General features: G+C 33.1%; 2 protein-coding genes across 3 annotated transcripts; both read right to left on the bottom strand.

Moving 5' to 3' along the window:
• Nucleotides 1-1,651: 1,651 nt before the first annotated feature.
• On the bottom strand, nucleotides 1,652-8,333 carry LOC130798641 (peroxisomal membrane protein PEX14). Of its 2 annotated transcripts, none has more exons than XM_057661711.1 (13): nucleotides 8,240-8,333; nucleotides 8,040-8,124; nucleotides 6,463-6,704; nucleotides 6,249-6,294; nucleotides 5,943-6,124; nucleotides 5,551-5,740; nucleotides 5,374-5,463; nucleotides 3,808-3,878; nucleotides 3,679-3,724; nucleotides 3,533-3,591; nucleotides 3,409-3,453; nucleotides 3,247-3,315; nucleotides 1,652-2,383 (listed from the first exon to the last, which is right to left on the bottom strand). In XM_057661711.1, exons 2-13 carry the CDS (start codon nucleotides 8,092-8,094, stop codon nucleotides 1,895-1,897), a joined length of 1,584 nt encoding a protein of 527 aa, XP_057517694.1. In that variant the 5' UTR covers nucleotides 8,095-8,124; nucleotides 8,240-8,333; the 3' UTR covers nucleotides 1,652-1,894. The 2 variants fall into 2 exon arrangements, with proteins under 2 accessions (XP_057517694.1, XP_057517695.1); XM_057661712.1 differs by having other exon boundaries at nucleotides 8,233-8,321.
• Nucleotides 8,334-9,158: 825 nt separating this feature from the next.
• Nucleotides 9,159-19,428, bottom strand: LOC130797899 (uncharacterized). Its single transcript, XM_057660688.1, has 10 exons — nucleotides 19,082-19,428; nucleotides 17,899-18,039; nucleotides 17,751-17,825; nucleotides 17,373-17,459; nucleotides 12,836-12,892; nucleotides 11,976-12,068; nucleotides 10,565-10,637; nucleotides 10,406-10,481; nucleotides 9,954-10,044; nucleotides 9,159-9,732 (listed from the first exon to the last, which is right to left on the bottom strand). Exons 2-10 carry the CDS (start codon nucleotides 17,947-17,949, stop codon nucleotides 9,613-9,615), a joined length of 723 nt encoding a protein of 240 aa, XP_057516671.1. The 5' UTR covers nucleotides 17,950-18,039; nucleotides 19,082-19,428; the 3' UTR covers nucleotides 9,159-9,612.
• Nucleotides 19,429-19,605: the final 177 nt, after the last annotated feature.

The following is a 19,605-nucleotide window of genomic DNA, read 5'->3' as shown; positions in this document are numbered from 1 at the left end:
AATTCAGAAGAGTTGACTTAAATAGTTATCTTTTCACCTTTATGACTCATGAGCACAATTTTATGCCCATTTTGAGCGACTGCTACGCATAATTTTTTTTTATTTTCTAACATTTAAAATTTACTCTAGGTTAATCTCAAAACCAACAACAACCTTCTCTAGTAATTAAACCAATCCGACTCTCTCACTCCCTGCTCAGTTGCTTTCATTATCGTAAAATTCCAGGTCTCATCAACCATCTATTCATCATCTTTCTGATTTCTTTCTTTACTTCTTTCAATCTCAAATACGCAAACCACAATTCACAGCAACACATAAATCTTCATTGGATAAGTGTTTTCTCATATTCTCTCACTTATTTTTCTTTTCTCTTTGCAATTTGTTAAGACTTAATTTGTTTATTAATAAGTGTTGTAGAAACCGTTGTCATTTTTTATGTAATATTTGTCCATACTTGCTCTGAATATCGTTTTAGTTCATAAATTTCTTGGCTTTTCAACAATAATCTTAATCATGCCAACAATAGTAAAATAATAGTTTGAAAAGGTTATTCTACGATAATCCTAATTAGGTCTATTAGGTTGAAACAAATATGATATATTAGGTAGAAACAAAAATGATATCAAGCTCTATCTAATGTACTTTTATTTTCACTTTAAAATTGATATCAAAACTCAACGTGCATATTTACATTAATTAAAACGTTGTTGAAAATCGACATTATTTAGTCTATTTTTGGATCGGTCACTTCTTAGCTAACCGCTTAGGGGCTAGGAGTAGAGAATATTCATTATCCTACAATCCTACTACGTATGCTTCATTGAACTTCTTTAATACAAATTTGAAGATATTAGTATAAATTGCATTAAATATTTATTACAAAATTAAACATTGATAATATTTAGGTTAAATTATCAGGACTATGACCCAAACAAGTTCGACCCAAGAATCCCTATGTTTGTAAGAAGTAGGAGTACATTATTTTATTCGTTGAGCAAAACATTAATTTTTGGACAAACTTATTAATTTGCTTTGACGTGCACAAGTTTCTCTAATGAATAGTTTTCAAATAAGAGACAATTTATATATTTTCTTTATTGATACAGCCTACACACCAAAGAAATAATTTATTACTGAGTGCATGTAAGAGTGATGTTGTGGAACCTATAAATTCAAAGTGATAAAATTAAAAGTATAAACATGTCATTTAAATAACAAGTATAAACATAGCATTTTATATTTAATGTTAAAAAATATTATTAGGAAACTAATGAGTTAAATAAGTTTATATGTGAATTTTTTTTACCTAAGTTTGTTCCACGTTTAGGTGATTCCAAATAGAAAGAGTTAGGAGGTTCAAATATAAATTTATACTTCTATATGAAACCTTACCCTTACAGAAATCAAAAAGATGATTTTGAACGACTATCAATGGTAAATACCATTTACAATGTGTACGATTTAACAAGTCATTAAATAGTCCATTAAAATCTTTAATTAAAGATTAGATGGATGATTTTGAGCATCGAAAAAACACAGAATATGAAACAACCCTTATTAATAGTTTTGTGGTTATAATTTGAAAGTGTAATTCCTACAAAAAGACTTTAAAAAGGTTAAAGAAGCCCTTGGGAACACTTGCTGCATCGTATCAACAGAAGAAAGATATGTAGTGTCACTGAATACTGACATTGTTCATCATCATTCATCAAAGCCAAGAGAGATCAAACATTGATTGAAGACGCATCAATCAATACAATACATACATAATAGAACGCATTCATGGATCTGGCGATATAATCGGTATAGTCACATTAACGTATTTGTTATGAAACATATCACGTGCTAATGCAGATAAGATAAAATCCCGATTTGCTCAGCAAGTTTTCTTTATTCACACCTCAGTGATCTGATCTGCTTGCAACTCACTGAAGTTTATATCTGAGCTTCCCCCCCCTCCATTCGTCTCTACTTGACCACAAGATTCGGATTCCTGAGTGATTCTCAGTAACTCATCAAGCGCAGTCATAGGCTGTGCTGCTTCTTCGGCGTTCAGATTGACATCCTTTGGATTTGATTTAGGCTGTCGAATCGCCACGGCTGCTTCTGGCATTGAGACAGGGGGAGGTTGGGGTGGAACCCACCTGCGTTGAGTTGGACCGACGTTTATCGTATTGGTAGTACCATTTGATCCTGAGCCAAAATTCTGACTATCTCCATTCTCAATTTCGGTGATTCTTGTGCTCTTTTGCTGCCACCAAGGTGTAGAGTTGTTATTATTGTACTGATATGTGACTCCGTTATCTTGTGCAGGACCTCCATTAGTAACTTGAGATTGAGGAACATAGCTTGTGCTGCTAGTAGGCTTACCAACTTCCCAAGGCTATTCATGTCATAGCAAGGGATTAAAAGGCAAAGGATAAACAGTAAAGCATCAAAACCTTTTTTTTTAAATAATTAATTAAAGCTCAAATGCACTAAACACAATCACAATAACTGGTCGGCTTTGGTCACATTTGTCAGAACATAACATACGGTAGCAAAATATGAATTGACCATATTAAATAACTCATCAAACCATGTGCATTCTTATTCATGTGAAGTTGCAAAACAAGGGTAAATCATGCAGCCAAAGATTTTATAGTTCTTTGAATTATAATGCGGCCAAAGATTTATGTATGCATTCCCTCCTTCCCTAGATTTATGTATGTCCCTTAATACAATGCGGCCCAAGATTTCATAGTTCTTTGATTTTGAATTGTAAAGGATTATATTAAAATAACTCATCAAATCATGCGCAGTTCTTATTCACGTGAAGTTGCAGACCAAGGGTTAATCGAAAACCACCTCTTTGTTATGACTAACATGGGCGAAGTTACGTACATCGACCTACCCTAAACCTCGTCTAGGGGGGAGCCACTGAGTGGCATTGGGGTAATGAAATGCCTTCCTTCCAGACACATTTCTGTTTTCAGATCCCTCTATAAACTCGTAAACCCCATATTACCCGTGATGAAACCTCAACTGAAAACTACCTAATGAAACTCTAGCGATTAATAAGCTTACATAGAGTTTATAAGAATTATTATGGTATCTCAACACAATTCTTCCAAGACTTAATTTTTAGTGGGAAAAATGATATTTTGAGTAGTTATTTCACACCTTTAGGATAAGATAGCTAGCATAACTGGCTAACTGCACAAGTAGCACTCAAGCAGTCGAGTGATGAGTAAGAATATTCAATACCTTAGCTCTAGGAACCAAACTTGAATTTGAAATGGGTTGATTAGGATTTGGGGGGCGATCATCAATGTCCTGAAGATTCGACAAGAATAATATACAAGCAACAACTAATGAGACTAAATTTAAAGACTGACGTTTAAATGCAGCAAAAGAAAATTCACTTACTCTGACATTAGGTGGTCTTTCCCCTCTCTGCACCATGTCCATAATCTGAAACAGTTAAAAGAGATCAGCAACATAAAAATTGATATCTGAAACAAGCAAAAATGATGAGAAATAGAAATTAAACCTCCATATAGGATTTTGGATGAGGCGGCTCAATTGATGCAGGAGGTGAGACAGACCTCACTGCAAAAAAGTAATTAAAAATCTATTATGAGCTTACTAAAGAGTTAAACAAGCAACAACTAAAGAATAAAAATTTGGCAAAGAAACCTGATCGAATATCATATTCAGGTCTGCTGCCCACCGGCGGCTGGAACTAAAAACACAAAAACAAAGAGTGAATATAAAATCTACAAGCACATTCAAGTTCGTAGAAGTCCAAGCCAAGTTTTAACTCACCCTGGAACGCACTACAGAGCCGTCTAGATAGTCCTCCCTGACTTGGTTTCTCCCAGCAATGTATGATTGCCCTGAATATCGAACATGCCAATTGCAACAGACAGGAACAAAAATGAGTTCACATGGAAGTGAAGACCAAATCTCTTAATCATCAATAGATATATATTCCAATATTCCAATACCCCAATGCAATTAGAGGCTCCCACCTAAGCGGGGTCTGAGGAAGGGTAAGATGAATGCAACCTTACCCTTTTTAGTGATAACAAAGATATCGTTTGTAATTGAGCCTTAATAAAAAAAACATCATCTCCAACTTCACAGAAATAAGAAGTGCACATAATGAGTCATTTTAATATAGTCCACTATAATCTGAAACTAAATAATTATAAATCTTTGGCCACCATTGAGAATTGACTTAACCATCAATAGATAGAATTACCAATACCTATAGAATTGAAATGGGTGGCTAATAGAAATAATAAATCAAAATTACCTAACTTGATATTAAATCAAGAGAATGAAAGGGGAATTAACCCACCAAAAATCTATTTATTCGCAAATTAATAACTCACTACATTTGAATATGATCAGCAACTCAATACAGAATTGACAAAAGTTCAAAATTTCCATGAAGGATCCTGAGGACACCAGAAATAACTTATTGAAATAATTGGATGGTCAGAGTAAGTTTAAGAGCAAAAGAAACAAACGATTAAAGAATTAAGAGAAGGTATGGCTCTCAAGTTGATTGACACAAATTCCATGAAAATTTGATGGACCACCAAATATTCAGATTGTGGTCGAATGGATTCTTGTTTTCTGTCCTGACGATAAAAGGATGAGAACAAACAAAACTCAGATCGATTGAACGATAACAAGAGACTTCTGGTCCACCGAGAAATGTAAACTGGTCAACAATAATTCTTGTTATTTATAATTTATCAATAAATAAACTTCAGAAGTCAGAACTTGAGAGTGGTACATTAATATGCTCAGGCAGCTCAGCACATGAGCTGGCCGTACCAATTTACAAAAAAGAAGTTGACAGAAAAACTTTGCCAACAGAAAAGCAGCACATATGCCAACTTATCAAAGAAAAATTGTAATGCTTAAAATTCAAGTACACTCTGATCATCTAACAAATTCAAGTTTACAGTACAGTACTTGGCCAACAAGTGAAGAATAATCGACTACTTTAACTTTAAGAGTAGAGTTTTGGAGCCTAAACAGTAACAGGTAGCCAAGAACCTAAGAACTCAAGACCTTCCTGTCCATATCCAAGAAATATAAATGAGTCATTTACTAATTCTTAAATAGCAGGAAGACAATGCTTAGAATTACAAAGCATTTATTATAGAGCTCCTAAGCCTCCTACACAGATGTCTGACGGCCAATCACCATATACATACTTAAGTGTAATCAGATCCTTAACATCAACTGATTTCACTCATCTTCTCCTTAGTAGGAAAGTATGATTCAAAAAGTGTTTGCATGCTAACAATATAACAAAGTGTTCACAACCAAAGATGAAAGCACACAATGAAATCTAGCGGATACATAGCTCACCTTCTAATTTTGTAATAGCATTTCTCATTGTCTTCATTTCCTGAAGTTGCATGTCCAATAAGCTCACAAATTCCGCAAAGCTTTTCTTTTCTGTAATGGTTAGAAGACGCGCTAGTTGAAGCAACAGTGCCAAGAAAATCAAAACTATATGTGGGACAAAACATTTATATGACACACCTTCATTCTTTGTAATCAACATATCTTGACTAGCCTTTGCCACATCCGATGCTGCTGCTGCTGCTGCTTTTGCAGCTGCAGCAGCTTCTTCAACCAAACTCGGTTTCCCAGCCAATTCTTTTCCAACGGCATTCTCATCATCCAAAACAACCGTACGGATCCAAGACTTTAGCCTAGGAATGACTGAATTCTGCAGACAACAATCAACTTATCAGTTACTAATACTATAAACAACAGTGTGCTCTCAAGAAGAAAAAACTAATCATAAAAGAACATTTAGTAATCAAATTTCACATACAAAAAAGAAAATTGAATTGGATGTCAATTATCAACCCATATAATAAGATAACTTGGGACATCAAAAAACTTTAGAAAGGCAATATTCATCATACTTTAAAAATTACAATTGTTCCAGCACCAGATATAGCCAAAAATCCTACAGCAAGCACTGCATGTGACCAATGAAATCTTCTACCCATGGTCGACATGACACCTGATTGAGTGGCTGGCACAGGTTGCATGGTCTGGGTAGGACCTTGAGCTTGAATATTTATTGCAGGGGTTGCCTGAGCATCTGTAATATTATGAAATAAAACATGTGAATGCACCACATTAAGACATTATTCAACAAATTCTAAGCTTGAAGCATGATATTATTTCAATGTAGCTAGGCTCACATATATTGTTGAATAGTGTACCTTGGGTTGTACTGCTTTGACCACTTGCAACAGCAGGGGATTGGTCCTGTAATTTTGTACAGAATGTCAAGCTGCATGACAAGCAAGAATGAACAACCAAAAAAACACGTGTGCAATGCACACAGAGACAACGATTTCACGTTCTCAAACCTCCTCCAATTTTCTTTTCTTCCACACTCCTAGCAAGGTTTCAGTACTAATTACAGTTACTTACAGGTACACGGCTGAATGCTTCATCGATTTCCTCTTTCGTGAGACCTTTCTTCTCAAGAAAATTTCTTCTGTGAACAATGGGGGATCCTCTAACTCTTGGGTGAGAAAGAAAGTTCACAGCATTCTGCACCTGCTCCTCTCGTATTGGTTGGGAGTTTACAAATACAGATTTTGATGAAATTTCCTTGGGGGGCTTTGCAGTTGCTTGAGGATCATTGAATATTGCTTGAGCAGGCTCAGACACTGAATGTGAACAGAAAGAGAGTGACTCAATGCAAAGTAATAAATGGATGGCATTCACATCAAATTGATAAAATATTTGGTAATCAGTCAAATATTGAAGATGTCTCTAAGTTGTTCCTGTTAGAAGCTTATATTACCATGATACAGGACAAAGGGTCAAAAGCTTCATCTTTTAACCTGAACAACGCTGATCTAAATTTCCTGGAAGAATATACTTGCCTGAACTTTGTTTATATGAATAAATGAGAACTCAATTTAGTTGTGAACTAAACTTGGAAAGACCTTAGATTTACTTAATCTTATTGAACTCATCAATTCTGAACTTATTTTTCCTATACAAGGTGAAAAGGCCTATGCAAATAGAATGTATTTTATTAAAAAAAAAATTAATCAAATCTTGCATATATTTCCAGTGGAACCAATTTGAATCACAAAGGCCAAGTATACAAAGTACCCGCTCAACCACATTATTATTGCCAAAGAAGCGAATAGCTTTCACCTCCCTGAGAATCTAATGCAACATATAAGCATCATCCCCTTCATTTTTGCAGCATATAATAACGAATAGAAAATTCCTCACACTGAATACAAGAAAAGAAACTATATGTTATATACCATATCAACTCCCTCCAATGGGCTCAATTCAATAGCTGGATTGAAGTGTTGAGACGAGACGGGAAGGTTGTGGACTTGACCAAGGAAGTTCAAGAATGGTTCACATTGAAAGTTCTCAAGGGAGGAATATCATGTTTGGGAAGAAATCAGAATGTGCACTGGAGTGTAGTGCTCAGACAAGCATTTGCACACGGATTAAAAGTCTATCTTTTTCTTATGAATTCTATCTTCTATTAATCTTATTTTTTAAAGATCACTTAGTATATATAAAACCCATTAGTCCTCAAATATGATTAGCCACAAAAAAAAATAAAAGAAAAAAACTAGCCTTGTTTACATTAATACTAAATCTCTCTCCATTGTAATTCTTCTCTTTCAAATTCTTGAGTCAAGGATTCCATTATTCGTTCAAGTACGCCACCTCAGAGGATGTAAATCAAATTGGTTGAGCTCGTTAAATCTTTGAGTCTTTCATAGTTTAATCATAGTGACTTGTACTTTTTATTATCTTTTCTATGCAATGTTCAGATTCATCAAAAACGTTTTACCACCCATCTTGGACTTTTATATTGCTTCGGTGACCTTGTTCTTATCAAATAAAAATACCCATCATACTAAAGAAATCAAATTGCACATATTTTTTTCAGCTTAGCAAACCGCAAAAGGAAAAAGAAAAATAAGATGAAATTGAGTAAATTAATTGAATCAAAAGAAAAGGACCTGGATTAGGGGGATGATTGTTGGAAGAATTGGGTGGAGGTGACTCAGTCGCCATCGACCAGCGGCCTCAAAGCATGAGATCAAACTGCAACAAATATAAAATTATTAAGAAAAATAGGCACCAATAAACCCAGCACAATCCTAGATGATCAAAGTAGAATAGCAATAAACCATGAATGAAAAGAGAGCTTACTACTTACTAGAAGAAGAAGGTGAAGAAGATGATGAAAGAGTTGAGAAATTAAGGTCTTCTTCGAGTGACTACGGTTAGCAATTTGATGTGAAAGAAATTTTAGTAAATAAGGGTTATTTGTAATGATAATATGCTAGGATTTACGAAGTGAGAATTTTGTTATTTTAATTTTTTTTTGGACTTTAGTTAATTTATGATTTATTTTTTATCTTTTTCTGATTTACAAATCACATTGATTAGAAATTTTTTATTGTACGATTACATGCCTAATATGTAATCTCTTATTTTGTTTTTGTTTTTGTTCGCACGGTCGCACCATTCAAAAAGGTGATCAATTATTGGGTGTTTTTGGAAATTTTCTCAATAATTCCTTTTTTCATTATATGAATAAATATTTATACTTTTTACGCATTAATGCATATATTACTTAAGAAAATTATTCTATTTGTAATAAGTGTAAAAATTAAGTAAAGTGATAATTTATGAAAGGAAAAATTACTTTGAATAATTTAATTTTTTCATGATTTTTCTACACTAATCTCACTCATTAATTATCTATGAATAATCTAAACTTGATGTATTTGCTTAGAGTAAACCAAGTAATCAAATGACTTGTTATAATAAGTTTTTTTTTTTAATTATTCATAATTTTTTTATGTAAATTTACAAAAAAATTTCTCTAATTTCACATTAATATTCAATAAACTTTTTTGATAAGTTACCTACTATTACAATTCGTTCAAATGCCCAAGTTTACTCTAGAAATTCTACTTAAAATTGAAATTATTCATGGTTAATCAATTGGTAGGATTATTATGGAAAAATCATAAAAGAGTTTAAACTATTCTATCTAATTTTTCCTTTATGAAAAAGTAAAGGAAATATGTAGACGAGATCAAAATGTGAGTTAAATAAATGGATAAAGATTTTAGAAAAAGTGAGTCATATAATGTACTAATAATAATAAGTCACCATACAACAAATATGAGAATCAAATCTTAGTGGGGAGCAAAAAATTTCTAGTTCAATTCACACCTAACCCCTTTGCCCCAGCCAATTCTACATTGTTCAACAAATATAAGTTCAGATAAGTAACAAAAAGTCCAATTGGAAAAAAATAGGCGACTTTGTTCCTATCTTCATACTTCGATATCTTTTTCAACACGTAGTAGATGGACTTCAATATTCTAATTCCTACTAAATACAAAGATGTGAATAAACTCAATTACTACAATCGATGAGCAAACCTAACAAGTGTGCTCGCACACACAACCAAAAGCTATAAGGAAAGGTGCCTGCGAGGCTGCAACTAAGCTCTATCGGGTCAAAGAAACAAAGAATGGCAATAGAATAATTAAGCTTTATTATTACAGTTACAGATCATTGCACTCTCTGTAGAAGTTTTTCAACTGTAATTTTTTGCTGTGCAGCACTTAGAGACTCTGACTTCATGATTGCATTGCTAACCAGGATCACGGTGGATGGAGATTCGGCATTCACCTAGTTCGAAAATGATATATTGCATCAGAAGATGAAAAAGAACACTTGCTTATACAAGAGAAACTAAAGAATTCAAATGCAAAAATGAAAAATGACAGAGGTTCATGCAGATGGCTGAAAATTAAGTAGTGCATGACAATAAATCTAGAAAGGCAGTAACCAGAGAAGAAAGATGAAGAATGCTCTGAGAAGAAATTAACAGAATGTTTTAAGAATAATACCCAAACTCGTCCGTTTAGACCAACAGCAATCTCGAAAGATAACTTCTTTCCAAGACCATCGAGAATCGGACATGGGGGGGAGCTCAAAAGCCTAAAGATACAAAAAGAAGCATTAAAAAAAGCTTAAAGATAGCAGGTTCACCAGATTCTTTAGTATTTTCAGTTAGAACTTTTTATTATTCAGATAGTATTTTGGATATTCAACAAACTTTTCAATTAGTCTAGTTGGAATTTTAGCAAGTCTTTCTGACCCATCAGCCCATTGATATTTGGCCATAATAAGATATGCATAATGTAAAACATATCTAAAATTGCTACATTCCACTTTAACATCTCTCACATTGATATGCATAATGTAGCAATCTTAGTGGGACCGTATCTAAATATAAAACATATTCGATACAGCATATCTAAAATATAAAACATATTCAATACGGCAGCAGAGTTCTCACATTCGTGAAAGCCCAGTTGATGTTTCAAACATGAAACCCTCCTTCAGTGGACCGAATTCGGCTGCTTTACCATTCGCTGTATAGAAATAAAAAAGTAAGAGAAAAAAAAAGCATCTGTTTTGACCAAAAGCGTACAAGCTTAGAAGGCCTCCAACCCACCATCAGTACATGATAATTCTGGGTTCATGCCAGCATTGGCCTTGACAACACGAGCGTATAGCAAGGTTCCAATCTGTAACAAAAAGCACAAGGTTGAACACAACCTCTACGGTAGAAAATTTTTTTCTTGGGAATAGATACATTTACAAGGTTGCTTTTGAAAATGATGTACAATGCAATTTTAGAAATTAGTTCACAATATATATGTAGTATATTTTTCTTGAAAAGTTTCAACTGTGACACCATCATAGAGAGTTTGTCAGAAGCATAGCACAGTTTAAGTTTAGACAACTAAGAAAAAACTCAACTAGTATTATCAAGTAATGCTCCAAAATGAGCACTTAGCTCCAACATTAGACAACCAACAAATTTTTTTTTTCAACTTTGTATGAAACCCAAATGCCCTTGATTGAATACCTAAACCTTCCATTTCACAGCCAAATAGCTAAGAAACCAACCTCAACAAATCACTAATCTAGTCAATGTAGTCATACTATACTCTACCTTTTCATGCCATCAAAACCTCCTTGAGCTTGTCAGCTTATATGAAATACTCATATACCCACATAAAGAAATGCTCAAATGTCATAAAAAAGAGCATCTTCACACAATAGTTTCTACTTCTTCACTTCAATACTATCATAGCATCATTTCTTTACATATAGCATGATTTATTACAGATTGCATATCTGTATCTAAAATCAATAAAATAGTAGCGTAGTCATTCATCTTATATGATTCCTACTTCTCCTTCCACTATTTTCCACTGTACAGCCAGCAAGCCTTGTTGGTAAATATTACAAAATTATAAATGCCTCATGGTAACATTTTTTACATATAGACAAATCAAGTGAAGTCTTTCCATTACCACAATTAGGTAGCAAGGGACCTTGGCCTATGGTTGTTCAACAAGGAATAGCTAGAAATTTGGTTTTCTAGTAAATCTTATTGGAAATCAAATTCAATCACTTCTAGCTTACTAGCAATTCGTCTTATTGGAGTGTCCAAGAGTCTTGCTACATTCATGTCTTCAAGATAAAGCTACTCTTAATTACTACGATAAGAATAAAATATTCAATCTAAAAGTCTAAAAACTTAGCAAAAGTAGCAAAGGACGAAACTTCTGAACACAAAAAACTTATAAGTATCAAACACATGGGACTATCATGAATAGTAATGCAATTTCCAATAAAGTTGCAACCTTTGAGAGTCGTGAGTAATCAAACACTGGGCGTTGGATGATAAGAAACCAATGGGAGGCTCACAATAAACTCATATAGCACATACAAAAATTGAGAAAAAAAAAGAAAAAAAAAGGATTCTAAGTAAGAATATACTGCTTGAGTAGTTTTAAGGAACATTCTATGTATAAGTGCAACACCACAAGGTGTTCAGGGTTTCAGTTTCACACCTCAAACCTTGGAATATTGCGCCTAATTACACCTTCAAAAGCCAACACAGGCAAAACAGCCAAAGTAGGTCCCTTGATATCCATTAGGAAGTTCTGCAAGTCACAGGAGACAAAGTCAACACTACAAAATTCAAAACATTTGCCAGATTGAATATTCTAAAGAAAGGGGAATTTGGGAGCAATGTCAAAGCTTTAACGGAACAAAGCAAATCAACCAGCACACAGCCGCAGAGGGGGCGAGGATAAAGAAAATGAGGGGGGAATGGAAGCCAAAATACAGATGCTAATGTTTCTGAAAAATAAACTAATAACAAGCAACAGCCTTCGCATAAGAGGATCAAAAAAGTATTAGGTGTGTAAGACAAGATTAACAAAGAACGAAAAAGATGTTTAGGCTATTTTCCTAAAAGGACACCTGGAACCTAGATATAGGATTTGTGAGCATTGAATCCAACATCATGATATTACTTCGGAGACGTTAAACGGAATACATAATAAGGAATCTATTCTACAGTCTTAAAACTCTTCAGCAAAATTCTTATTTATGAAATTGATGGTAGAATTGATGCCATAAACAAGGTTTAATATAGCTAGATAACAGAATCTTCTCCTTTGGTTACTAAAGCATAAAAAGCTAGCACTTTTTGTTCAAAGATTCAATATTCTCTTTATTATATAGAGTAAGGGCCATCGGATGTAATATGGTCAAGTTTCCCCTCTAATTAATTACTAAAAAAAACTTCTTAGGCAAATGTACAGAACTGATCATAATCTTATCATAATAAACACGTATACGGTAAATGCAAATGCGATTGAGCAAATATCAGTAAATATGTTATAGCTTAGATATAGATGCTTACATCAGCTCTGCTTTCCACCACTATGCCAAGGACATGATCCCCAACAGAAGGTACATACTGTACAAAGAAACAGCCGAGATTAAAAGATTAAGTCATCTGTCTAAGAGGGAATGTTAATACATAAACAAAATATAAACAATGACATCCTAACTATGCCGCTAACCGTTTTGGCCCCAAATATCCCTCATAGAACCTATAGGGAGCATGTATAAACACTCAATAAATTTTGGCTCTAAATATCCCAGTGACCCAGATTTTAAAGGTATAAAATTCAAGCTCTTGGGTTATTCAGCAATTTCCCAAGAGAAAATTGAATAGAAGATACAGGAAAATTATGTAGTAAAGAGAATCCAAATTTGACCTGTATGTACAATTGCAATATACACACATAAAGATTGTATGTACAAATTGACCTGTGTAAGTACGAATCCACACAAATATTCTCAAAGGGAGCATGGGAAGAGTTCAGAAAATCTTTGAGATGAGGTGTGAGATCAGTACGAAGGACCTTCATTACACAGGCTATATAAAATTCATAGTTTCAAGATAATCTAGAAGTATCTAGAGAAAAGGCAACAAGGGAAATCTCATTAGTCATCAAATGCCACTAGGAAGTACTCCTTCCATTTCTTTTCAAACATTCCATTTGCTTTTTGAGTACTATTCATCAATCATTCTTAATTTGTAATTTATTCTTAATCTATAAACTAAAATCTAGTCAAATGAGATCTTGTTTGATTCATCTCAACATAAAGTGTATTAATATCCATTTTCTATAATTTTTAATTAAGCAAAACTAAAGATATTAAAAATAAAATAAGTGCATAGGTAAACGTACAAAAAGTAAATAGGACGTTTGAAAAGAAACGGAGGGAGTATAAAAAAATCCATTGTCTAAAAACAAGGCCGCATCGCATCGTATCGGTCGCGTTCTAAGGTTTTCAAAATAAACGAACTCATATTTTCCGCATTTTAAAGGTACAAATTTGCGCTGCATCAATGGATATCTTATGGTTGCAACTGAAATTAGACGTTATGATAATCACATCACTCCTGTTATCGCACCAATGTTTTGTTGCCGTAATTGCGACCGTTACTGCATATTTACACAATGAAACAGCCTCAAAAGAGCACATAATGATCCAGAATAATTCCTAAGTTCATCCTGATTAACACATAAGTTGAGGCTATATAACCAAATTTAGCTTCTTTAATAGGATTATCCACTCAAATATCCCTTGTAAGACGCATAAGGACCATAGGAAGAGTTTCAAAGAAATTGATAAGACCGGAACATGTGTCAATGACTTGCATTTCAAAGGTTATTCAATTTAGATATTAAGCTAGCCTTACCTTAGATGTAAACTTAGTATAATAGATGAATTTATGTAATGTGGGAAACTAGAATTAGTAACTAACTTTAGATATTAAGCTAGCCTCACCTTAGTTAATGAATGTTGTGGTTGGAAATATTTCACATGTGAGAAAGATCTCACATCGCTAAAAAAGTGGATTGTAAACTTGTATATAATACTTAATAGGTGAATCTTCTATTAACATATGGTTTTGGGAAAGTGTGATACTTATCGTGTGTTGTATGCAAGTCAACGCTCATTACTAGTGGTTTTGTGGGCCCGCGCCTACGGGTGCCCCGTGAGTGTATCCACACGAGTGGGCCCATAGGTTGATTGTGAGACGAATTATCATGGCCTAACAGTGGTAACCCTATCAAAAAGTTGAACTCTTAATTTTCAGACACGTTTTCTATGTTAAATAGGGTTTAAGGTTTAAGGGTGTTACAAAATGGCATCAAGAGTTTAGGTTAAAAAATGGAGGATTATGTTATAATAGATTAAAATGGTTTAAGTTACAATGAAATAGGACAAAAATGTTCACTAAGCCAATCAAAGTGGAAACGATTAAATATTATTCAGAAGTATGATTTTTGTAATTAAGATTTTTCGTATGTGTTTTATTGTTTTTTAATGGTTCATCTCGGGCTACTAGTAAATGCACTAGGAACTCATTTGAAGAACTCTACAATCATTCTATGAGGCAAGGAGAGACAATCACATCTTATATCTATCAAGGCATCAACTATAAAACTAACCCAAACAAGTTGACGTTATATATAGATTGGATGTTAGGTGACCGTTTTCTAACCATTCTCTGGCCAAAAATACATTCCTCATCATCCTCATCGCTAACATCTCGGTTATAAACTATAATACCATTTTCTTGCACTATCTATATCATAATCCTCACCCTCATGTACTTCAAAGAAAGAAACCAATTTTAATATATTTGAGTGCTTTTTTTCCAATTTGAACTCCCGTTCTATATAATATTATTATACTTTACTTAATGCTCAATGGTCCTTTAACATCCAATGTATATATAACAACACCGTCTTGCATGTTTGGGCCAGTTTAGTAATGAAAACTCTTAATGACACTTATTGAGGTGGAAGATCTCCATGCAAACATGAAGTCAATGCATACAAGATACGATCGTCTCGCCAAGCCTCATGGTTTGATGGTAAGGTCTTCAATTGGGTTCCTAGTGCATCCCTTAGTAGCTCAACAAAGATGAGCCGTCAAAAAACATTAAAACATATACGACAAGAATTTTAGGTACAAAACTCATATTTTCAAATATATTTAATATTTCCCGCTCTCATTTATTGGTTCACATTTTTGTGCAATTTCATTGTAACATAAATTCTTTTAGTTCATTTTAACATTATCCTTATGATTTTTTAACCTAAGCTCCTAATACCACTTTGTAACACCCTTAAAACTTAGACACTTAGACCCCATTTAACATAGAAAAATGTGTTCAAATATCATGAGTTTAACTAAGAGTGTTACCATCACATTAATTAACATAGAACCTAAGGCAAGGATAACTTAATATCTAAAGTTAATTACTATCTTTAAAAAATTTAGATTAGATAAACTCCAAAAATCCATATATCCAAAATTCTACATTACACAAATTATGCCCCAAATCATTACACTTGAGGAATCCTACTTATGAAAATGACCATCAACACCCAACCTATAGAGACTAGAGTGAACAACTAATGATTAGGTAGTTTGAGGCTCCGTGCACATAAACGGGGAGGTTCATTGCATCATATTGTTGTAGATTATTGTTGGATAGGAAATTTGGTATAGATTTCGTGTTTACAAGACTTCACAAGCTAAGGTTTAGGAAGCACATTTAATAGCTTACATTTGTATGAGATACTGTGCTTTTATTATGTTCTAGTATTTCTTTGCATTTTAATAGTGTCAATGTTTTTCAAAAAATAAATAGAATACTATTGTAGCTACCAATGTGATTACTCAAGCCATAGAGCATTACATATACTGGGCCTTGTATGCAACTAGCTTAGCTACCAATAGTGAATTGATTCCAATGTTCTATTGTTAGAGGAATCAACGAATAAAATTCAAAAGTATTATTACACCTAATAGTGTCATATCTCTTGCTTTCCCATCATAGTAATACTCTAATTCATCAACCAGCTTGCCACATGGCAGTTGGAGAATTACAGTTGAAATGTATAAAATGTTGCCACGTGGCCTCCTAACAAATCATTTCCAAAAAGTCTAAAACTTACCTAGCAAGCTAAAGTATTTCTGGCTATTAAGTATTTTTCCCTCTGTTCTCTTTTGTTCTTCTCATCTTCCCCATTTGGAAAATTTGAAATATTCTTCTCATTTAGAATCATTTTATTTTAGTAACCAATAGAATTCAAGGAAATTATTCCACTTACACAGTAATCTATAGAAATTAACTTACATTTTAATTTCCAATATATTAACTTTATACACACCAAACGAAATTTTAAGACATTATTAAACTTACACCTTAATCAATAAAATCTTTATTTTTATATTATTTACTCAACTCTCTTAGTATCTAATGTGTAATTATTATTCATTTTGATTTCTTCCCCAATTCTAAATGGAAAGATAAAAAAAGAATGGAGGGAGTATATTAACATATTGCTTTATACAGAGAAGTACTTTATCATCTTACAAAACAAATTATTCATATTCATTCTTCATTTTCGCGTTTTCAACATATAATTTTTATACAGGTTATAGAGGAGTACATTGAAGTACTTTATCATTTGTTGTCATCTTCATATGCGTGATTTAAGTGATCTTCTTATAAAATAAATATCTTTATATATATTAAATTTATTTTTGCTATTGTAGCATTAAGAGTTAACATGTCAATAACTTACATTACAAAATTTAATATCTGCAAAGCAATGATTGAGTATCAGAATTTTTTAGTATGATTATTAAATGCCTTTTTTTATTTGTATAAATGTATAATTATTAATTATGCTATGAAAAAATTATCAAAATAATTAAACTACTATATATATGAAAAGTTAAAAAAAATCTGTGCATTACACTAGTCTTAAGTCTTAACAATACTACTAAGTACTTAGTTGAGCATTTAACAAATCCATGTCGAAAAAGAAACAAAATAAAAAGGAAAGCTTTACAATTACCCTTTTATGAGAGCCTTCAACCCAATATTTGTTTGGCTTTGTGAACCTCAATTTGCCAGCTTTTACGGTAGATATCACATCATTGTCCTACAAAACCAAACAAAGTCAACATCAACCAAAGAACCTTCCTATGCAATAACTAACTCCCCATTGCTTCCATGATTAATATAACTTTGTAAATTCTAAAAGACATAACTTTTCCATAATAGACTACTACTTTTATCCCTTTTAATTTGTTACATTACATCAATAAAAGCACTCCCTTCAATTAGTATAACGTAGCAAATTCCATAGACAAAGGAGAACAAATAAATATGCATAGTAGATAGATTGCAAGCTTTTGCATTAGAACTTGAATGTCGATAGATTAAGGAAGACCTGATGAAGACCGCTGCCGAGCTTGATGGTTTGTTGTGCCATGGTTGAAAGGTCCAAAACCACATCACCGGGAACCTATAGAGTTAAAATAATAGGAATTTACGACAGGGAAAAAAGGGTTACATTAAAACCTTAAAAGGAAGCTTACAACAAATTGGTTAATAAAGGTTTTGAAAGATGATGATGCTTTCTCTTCCATAGTATTATGTTATGTTATCAAATTCACAACACGTTCCTGCAGCTTTCGGCTTCTCCGGTGCTTGACGGGCGGATCCTGGGTTCAAATTCCCTGGGGCACCAACAAATGGAAGAAATTTTAGGAAAATTTAGCGGAAATTTCGGTTGAGTTACATTTGTGAAATGAATAGCTAAAAATTTTTTCATTCTTGCAAAATGACATGTAGAAGCACAATTGTGTTTGGTAATGAAGTATTCACATAAAGCTATTATAAGAGGCGTATGCTGCTGCAGAGTTATTAGCTTCTATAAACAATACAGAATGTTTGAATTCCAAAAAAGTCATTTACAACTTTCATGAAAATTAAGCTTTTTTTGTAATGCTTAGATTAGTGAGTAGTTTAAAAAACCACCAAAAATTAGTGCGTGGTTAGGATTCACAGGCACAGAAATACAATTGCATAAAACCTTGCTATGTCAACATAATGAAACAAACCTCATAAGCAACACCATTTTGAGTTTTATCAATACAAACACACTTGCAAACCCTTCCTCCACAACTAACTTAAATACCCATATCCCTCAAGTAAAAAGATGTTATAAACAACATTTACGCAATAAGGGAAAGTAAGAGAAAAGGAAAGAGCAGCAGCCCCTATCTATCGATTATCTCTCTCAAACTACATTCATCTGCCTGATAAAATAATGTCACCCACAAAAAAGCAGGAAAATGTAAATTTGAACAGTGAAAGGCTTTTATGAGGTCATAGTAGATTAGTAACAGAGGAAGCATCAAGTAACCGACAGAAAAAGAAAGGGAATATATGATGGAGGAGGAATAATAAGTCATAATTCATTACCAAACACTCACAAAAAAAATTGAATTAATGATAAACATCAAACACATAAACCAATGAATTGAATTACCAAAAGCATAACACTCCAAAAAAAATTAAGAAATCAATTATAAAGATCAAAGAAGATAAACCAAAAAATTAAAAAAATGTCTATTCAATCTACATTCTATACTAAAAAATAAATCAAAAGATAATAAAATTTTAAAGATGAATGATCAATAAAACAATAAGAATATTCAATTAAATTGAATTTTTCAAATTAAGAAACCCTAATATTTGGGGACTTCGAATCAATACCTAAAATTGGAGATTTAGAGTCAATTGAAGGTGGTGAGCTGGTGGAATGCAGGCGAGACTCGTGAAAATGAAACAGCTAAAGTCTGAAGCGGCAGCGAGTGGGTCGTTGGACTTGGCGAGACAAACACCAGCGAGACAGAGGGTGTGCAGGCGGCAGCGGGTAAGCGGGGAAGGCCGTGAGACTTTTAGGGTTTCATTATACAATTTCATTTAATTTTTTGTTGTTTCAATTTTTTTCTTTTCTTCTGAATTTCATCAGAATCTCTATCTCTCTCCTCTATTAGTTTTATCAATCGTTGTTTGTGTGTAATCTTTAGGTTGTTTTCATTTATTAATCTGCAATTAAAATATTAAAATCAGCATAATAATATTAAAACACCTACATGACATTTCATAATTTCTACTTGACAAACTCTAATTACCTACTTCACATACTCTAAACAGGAAGTATTTAATATATACCATAAATTTTTACTTGACATTAGACGTGTGCAAAATGGGACTGGATTGGCAGTCTGGATCGG

The sequence above is a fragment of the Amaranthus tricolor genome, chromosome 13 (genome assembly GCF_026212465.1).
Source record: "Amaranthus tricolor cultivar Red isolate AtriRed21 chromosome 13, ASM2621246v1, whole genome shotgun sequence".
Classification (NCBI taxonomy): domain Eukaryota; kingdom Viridiplantae; phylum Streptophyta; class Magnoliopsida; order Caryophyllales; family Amaranthaceae; genus Amaranthus; species Amaranthus tricolor.
Note: the sequence above shows the minus strand (reverse complement) of the source record. Positions and strands in the feature narration are given on the sequence as shown.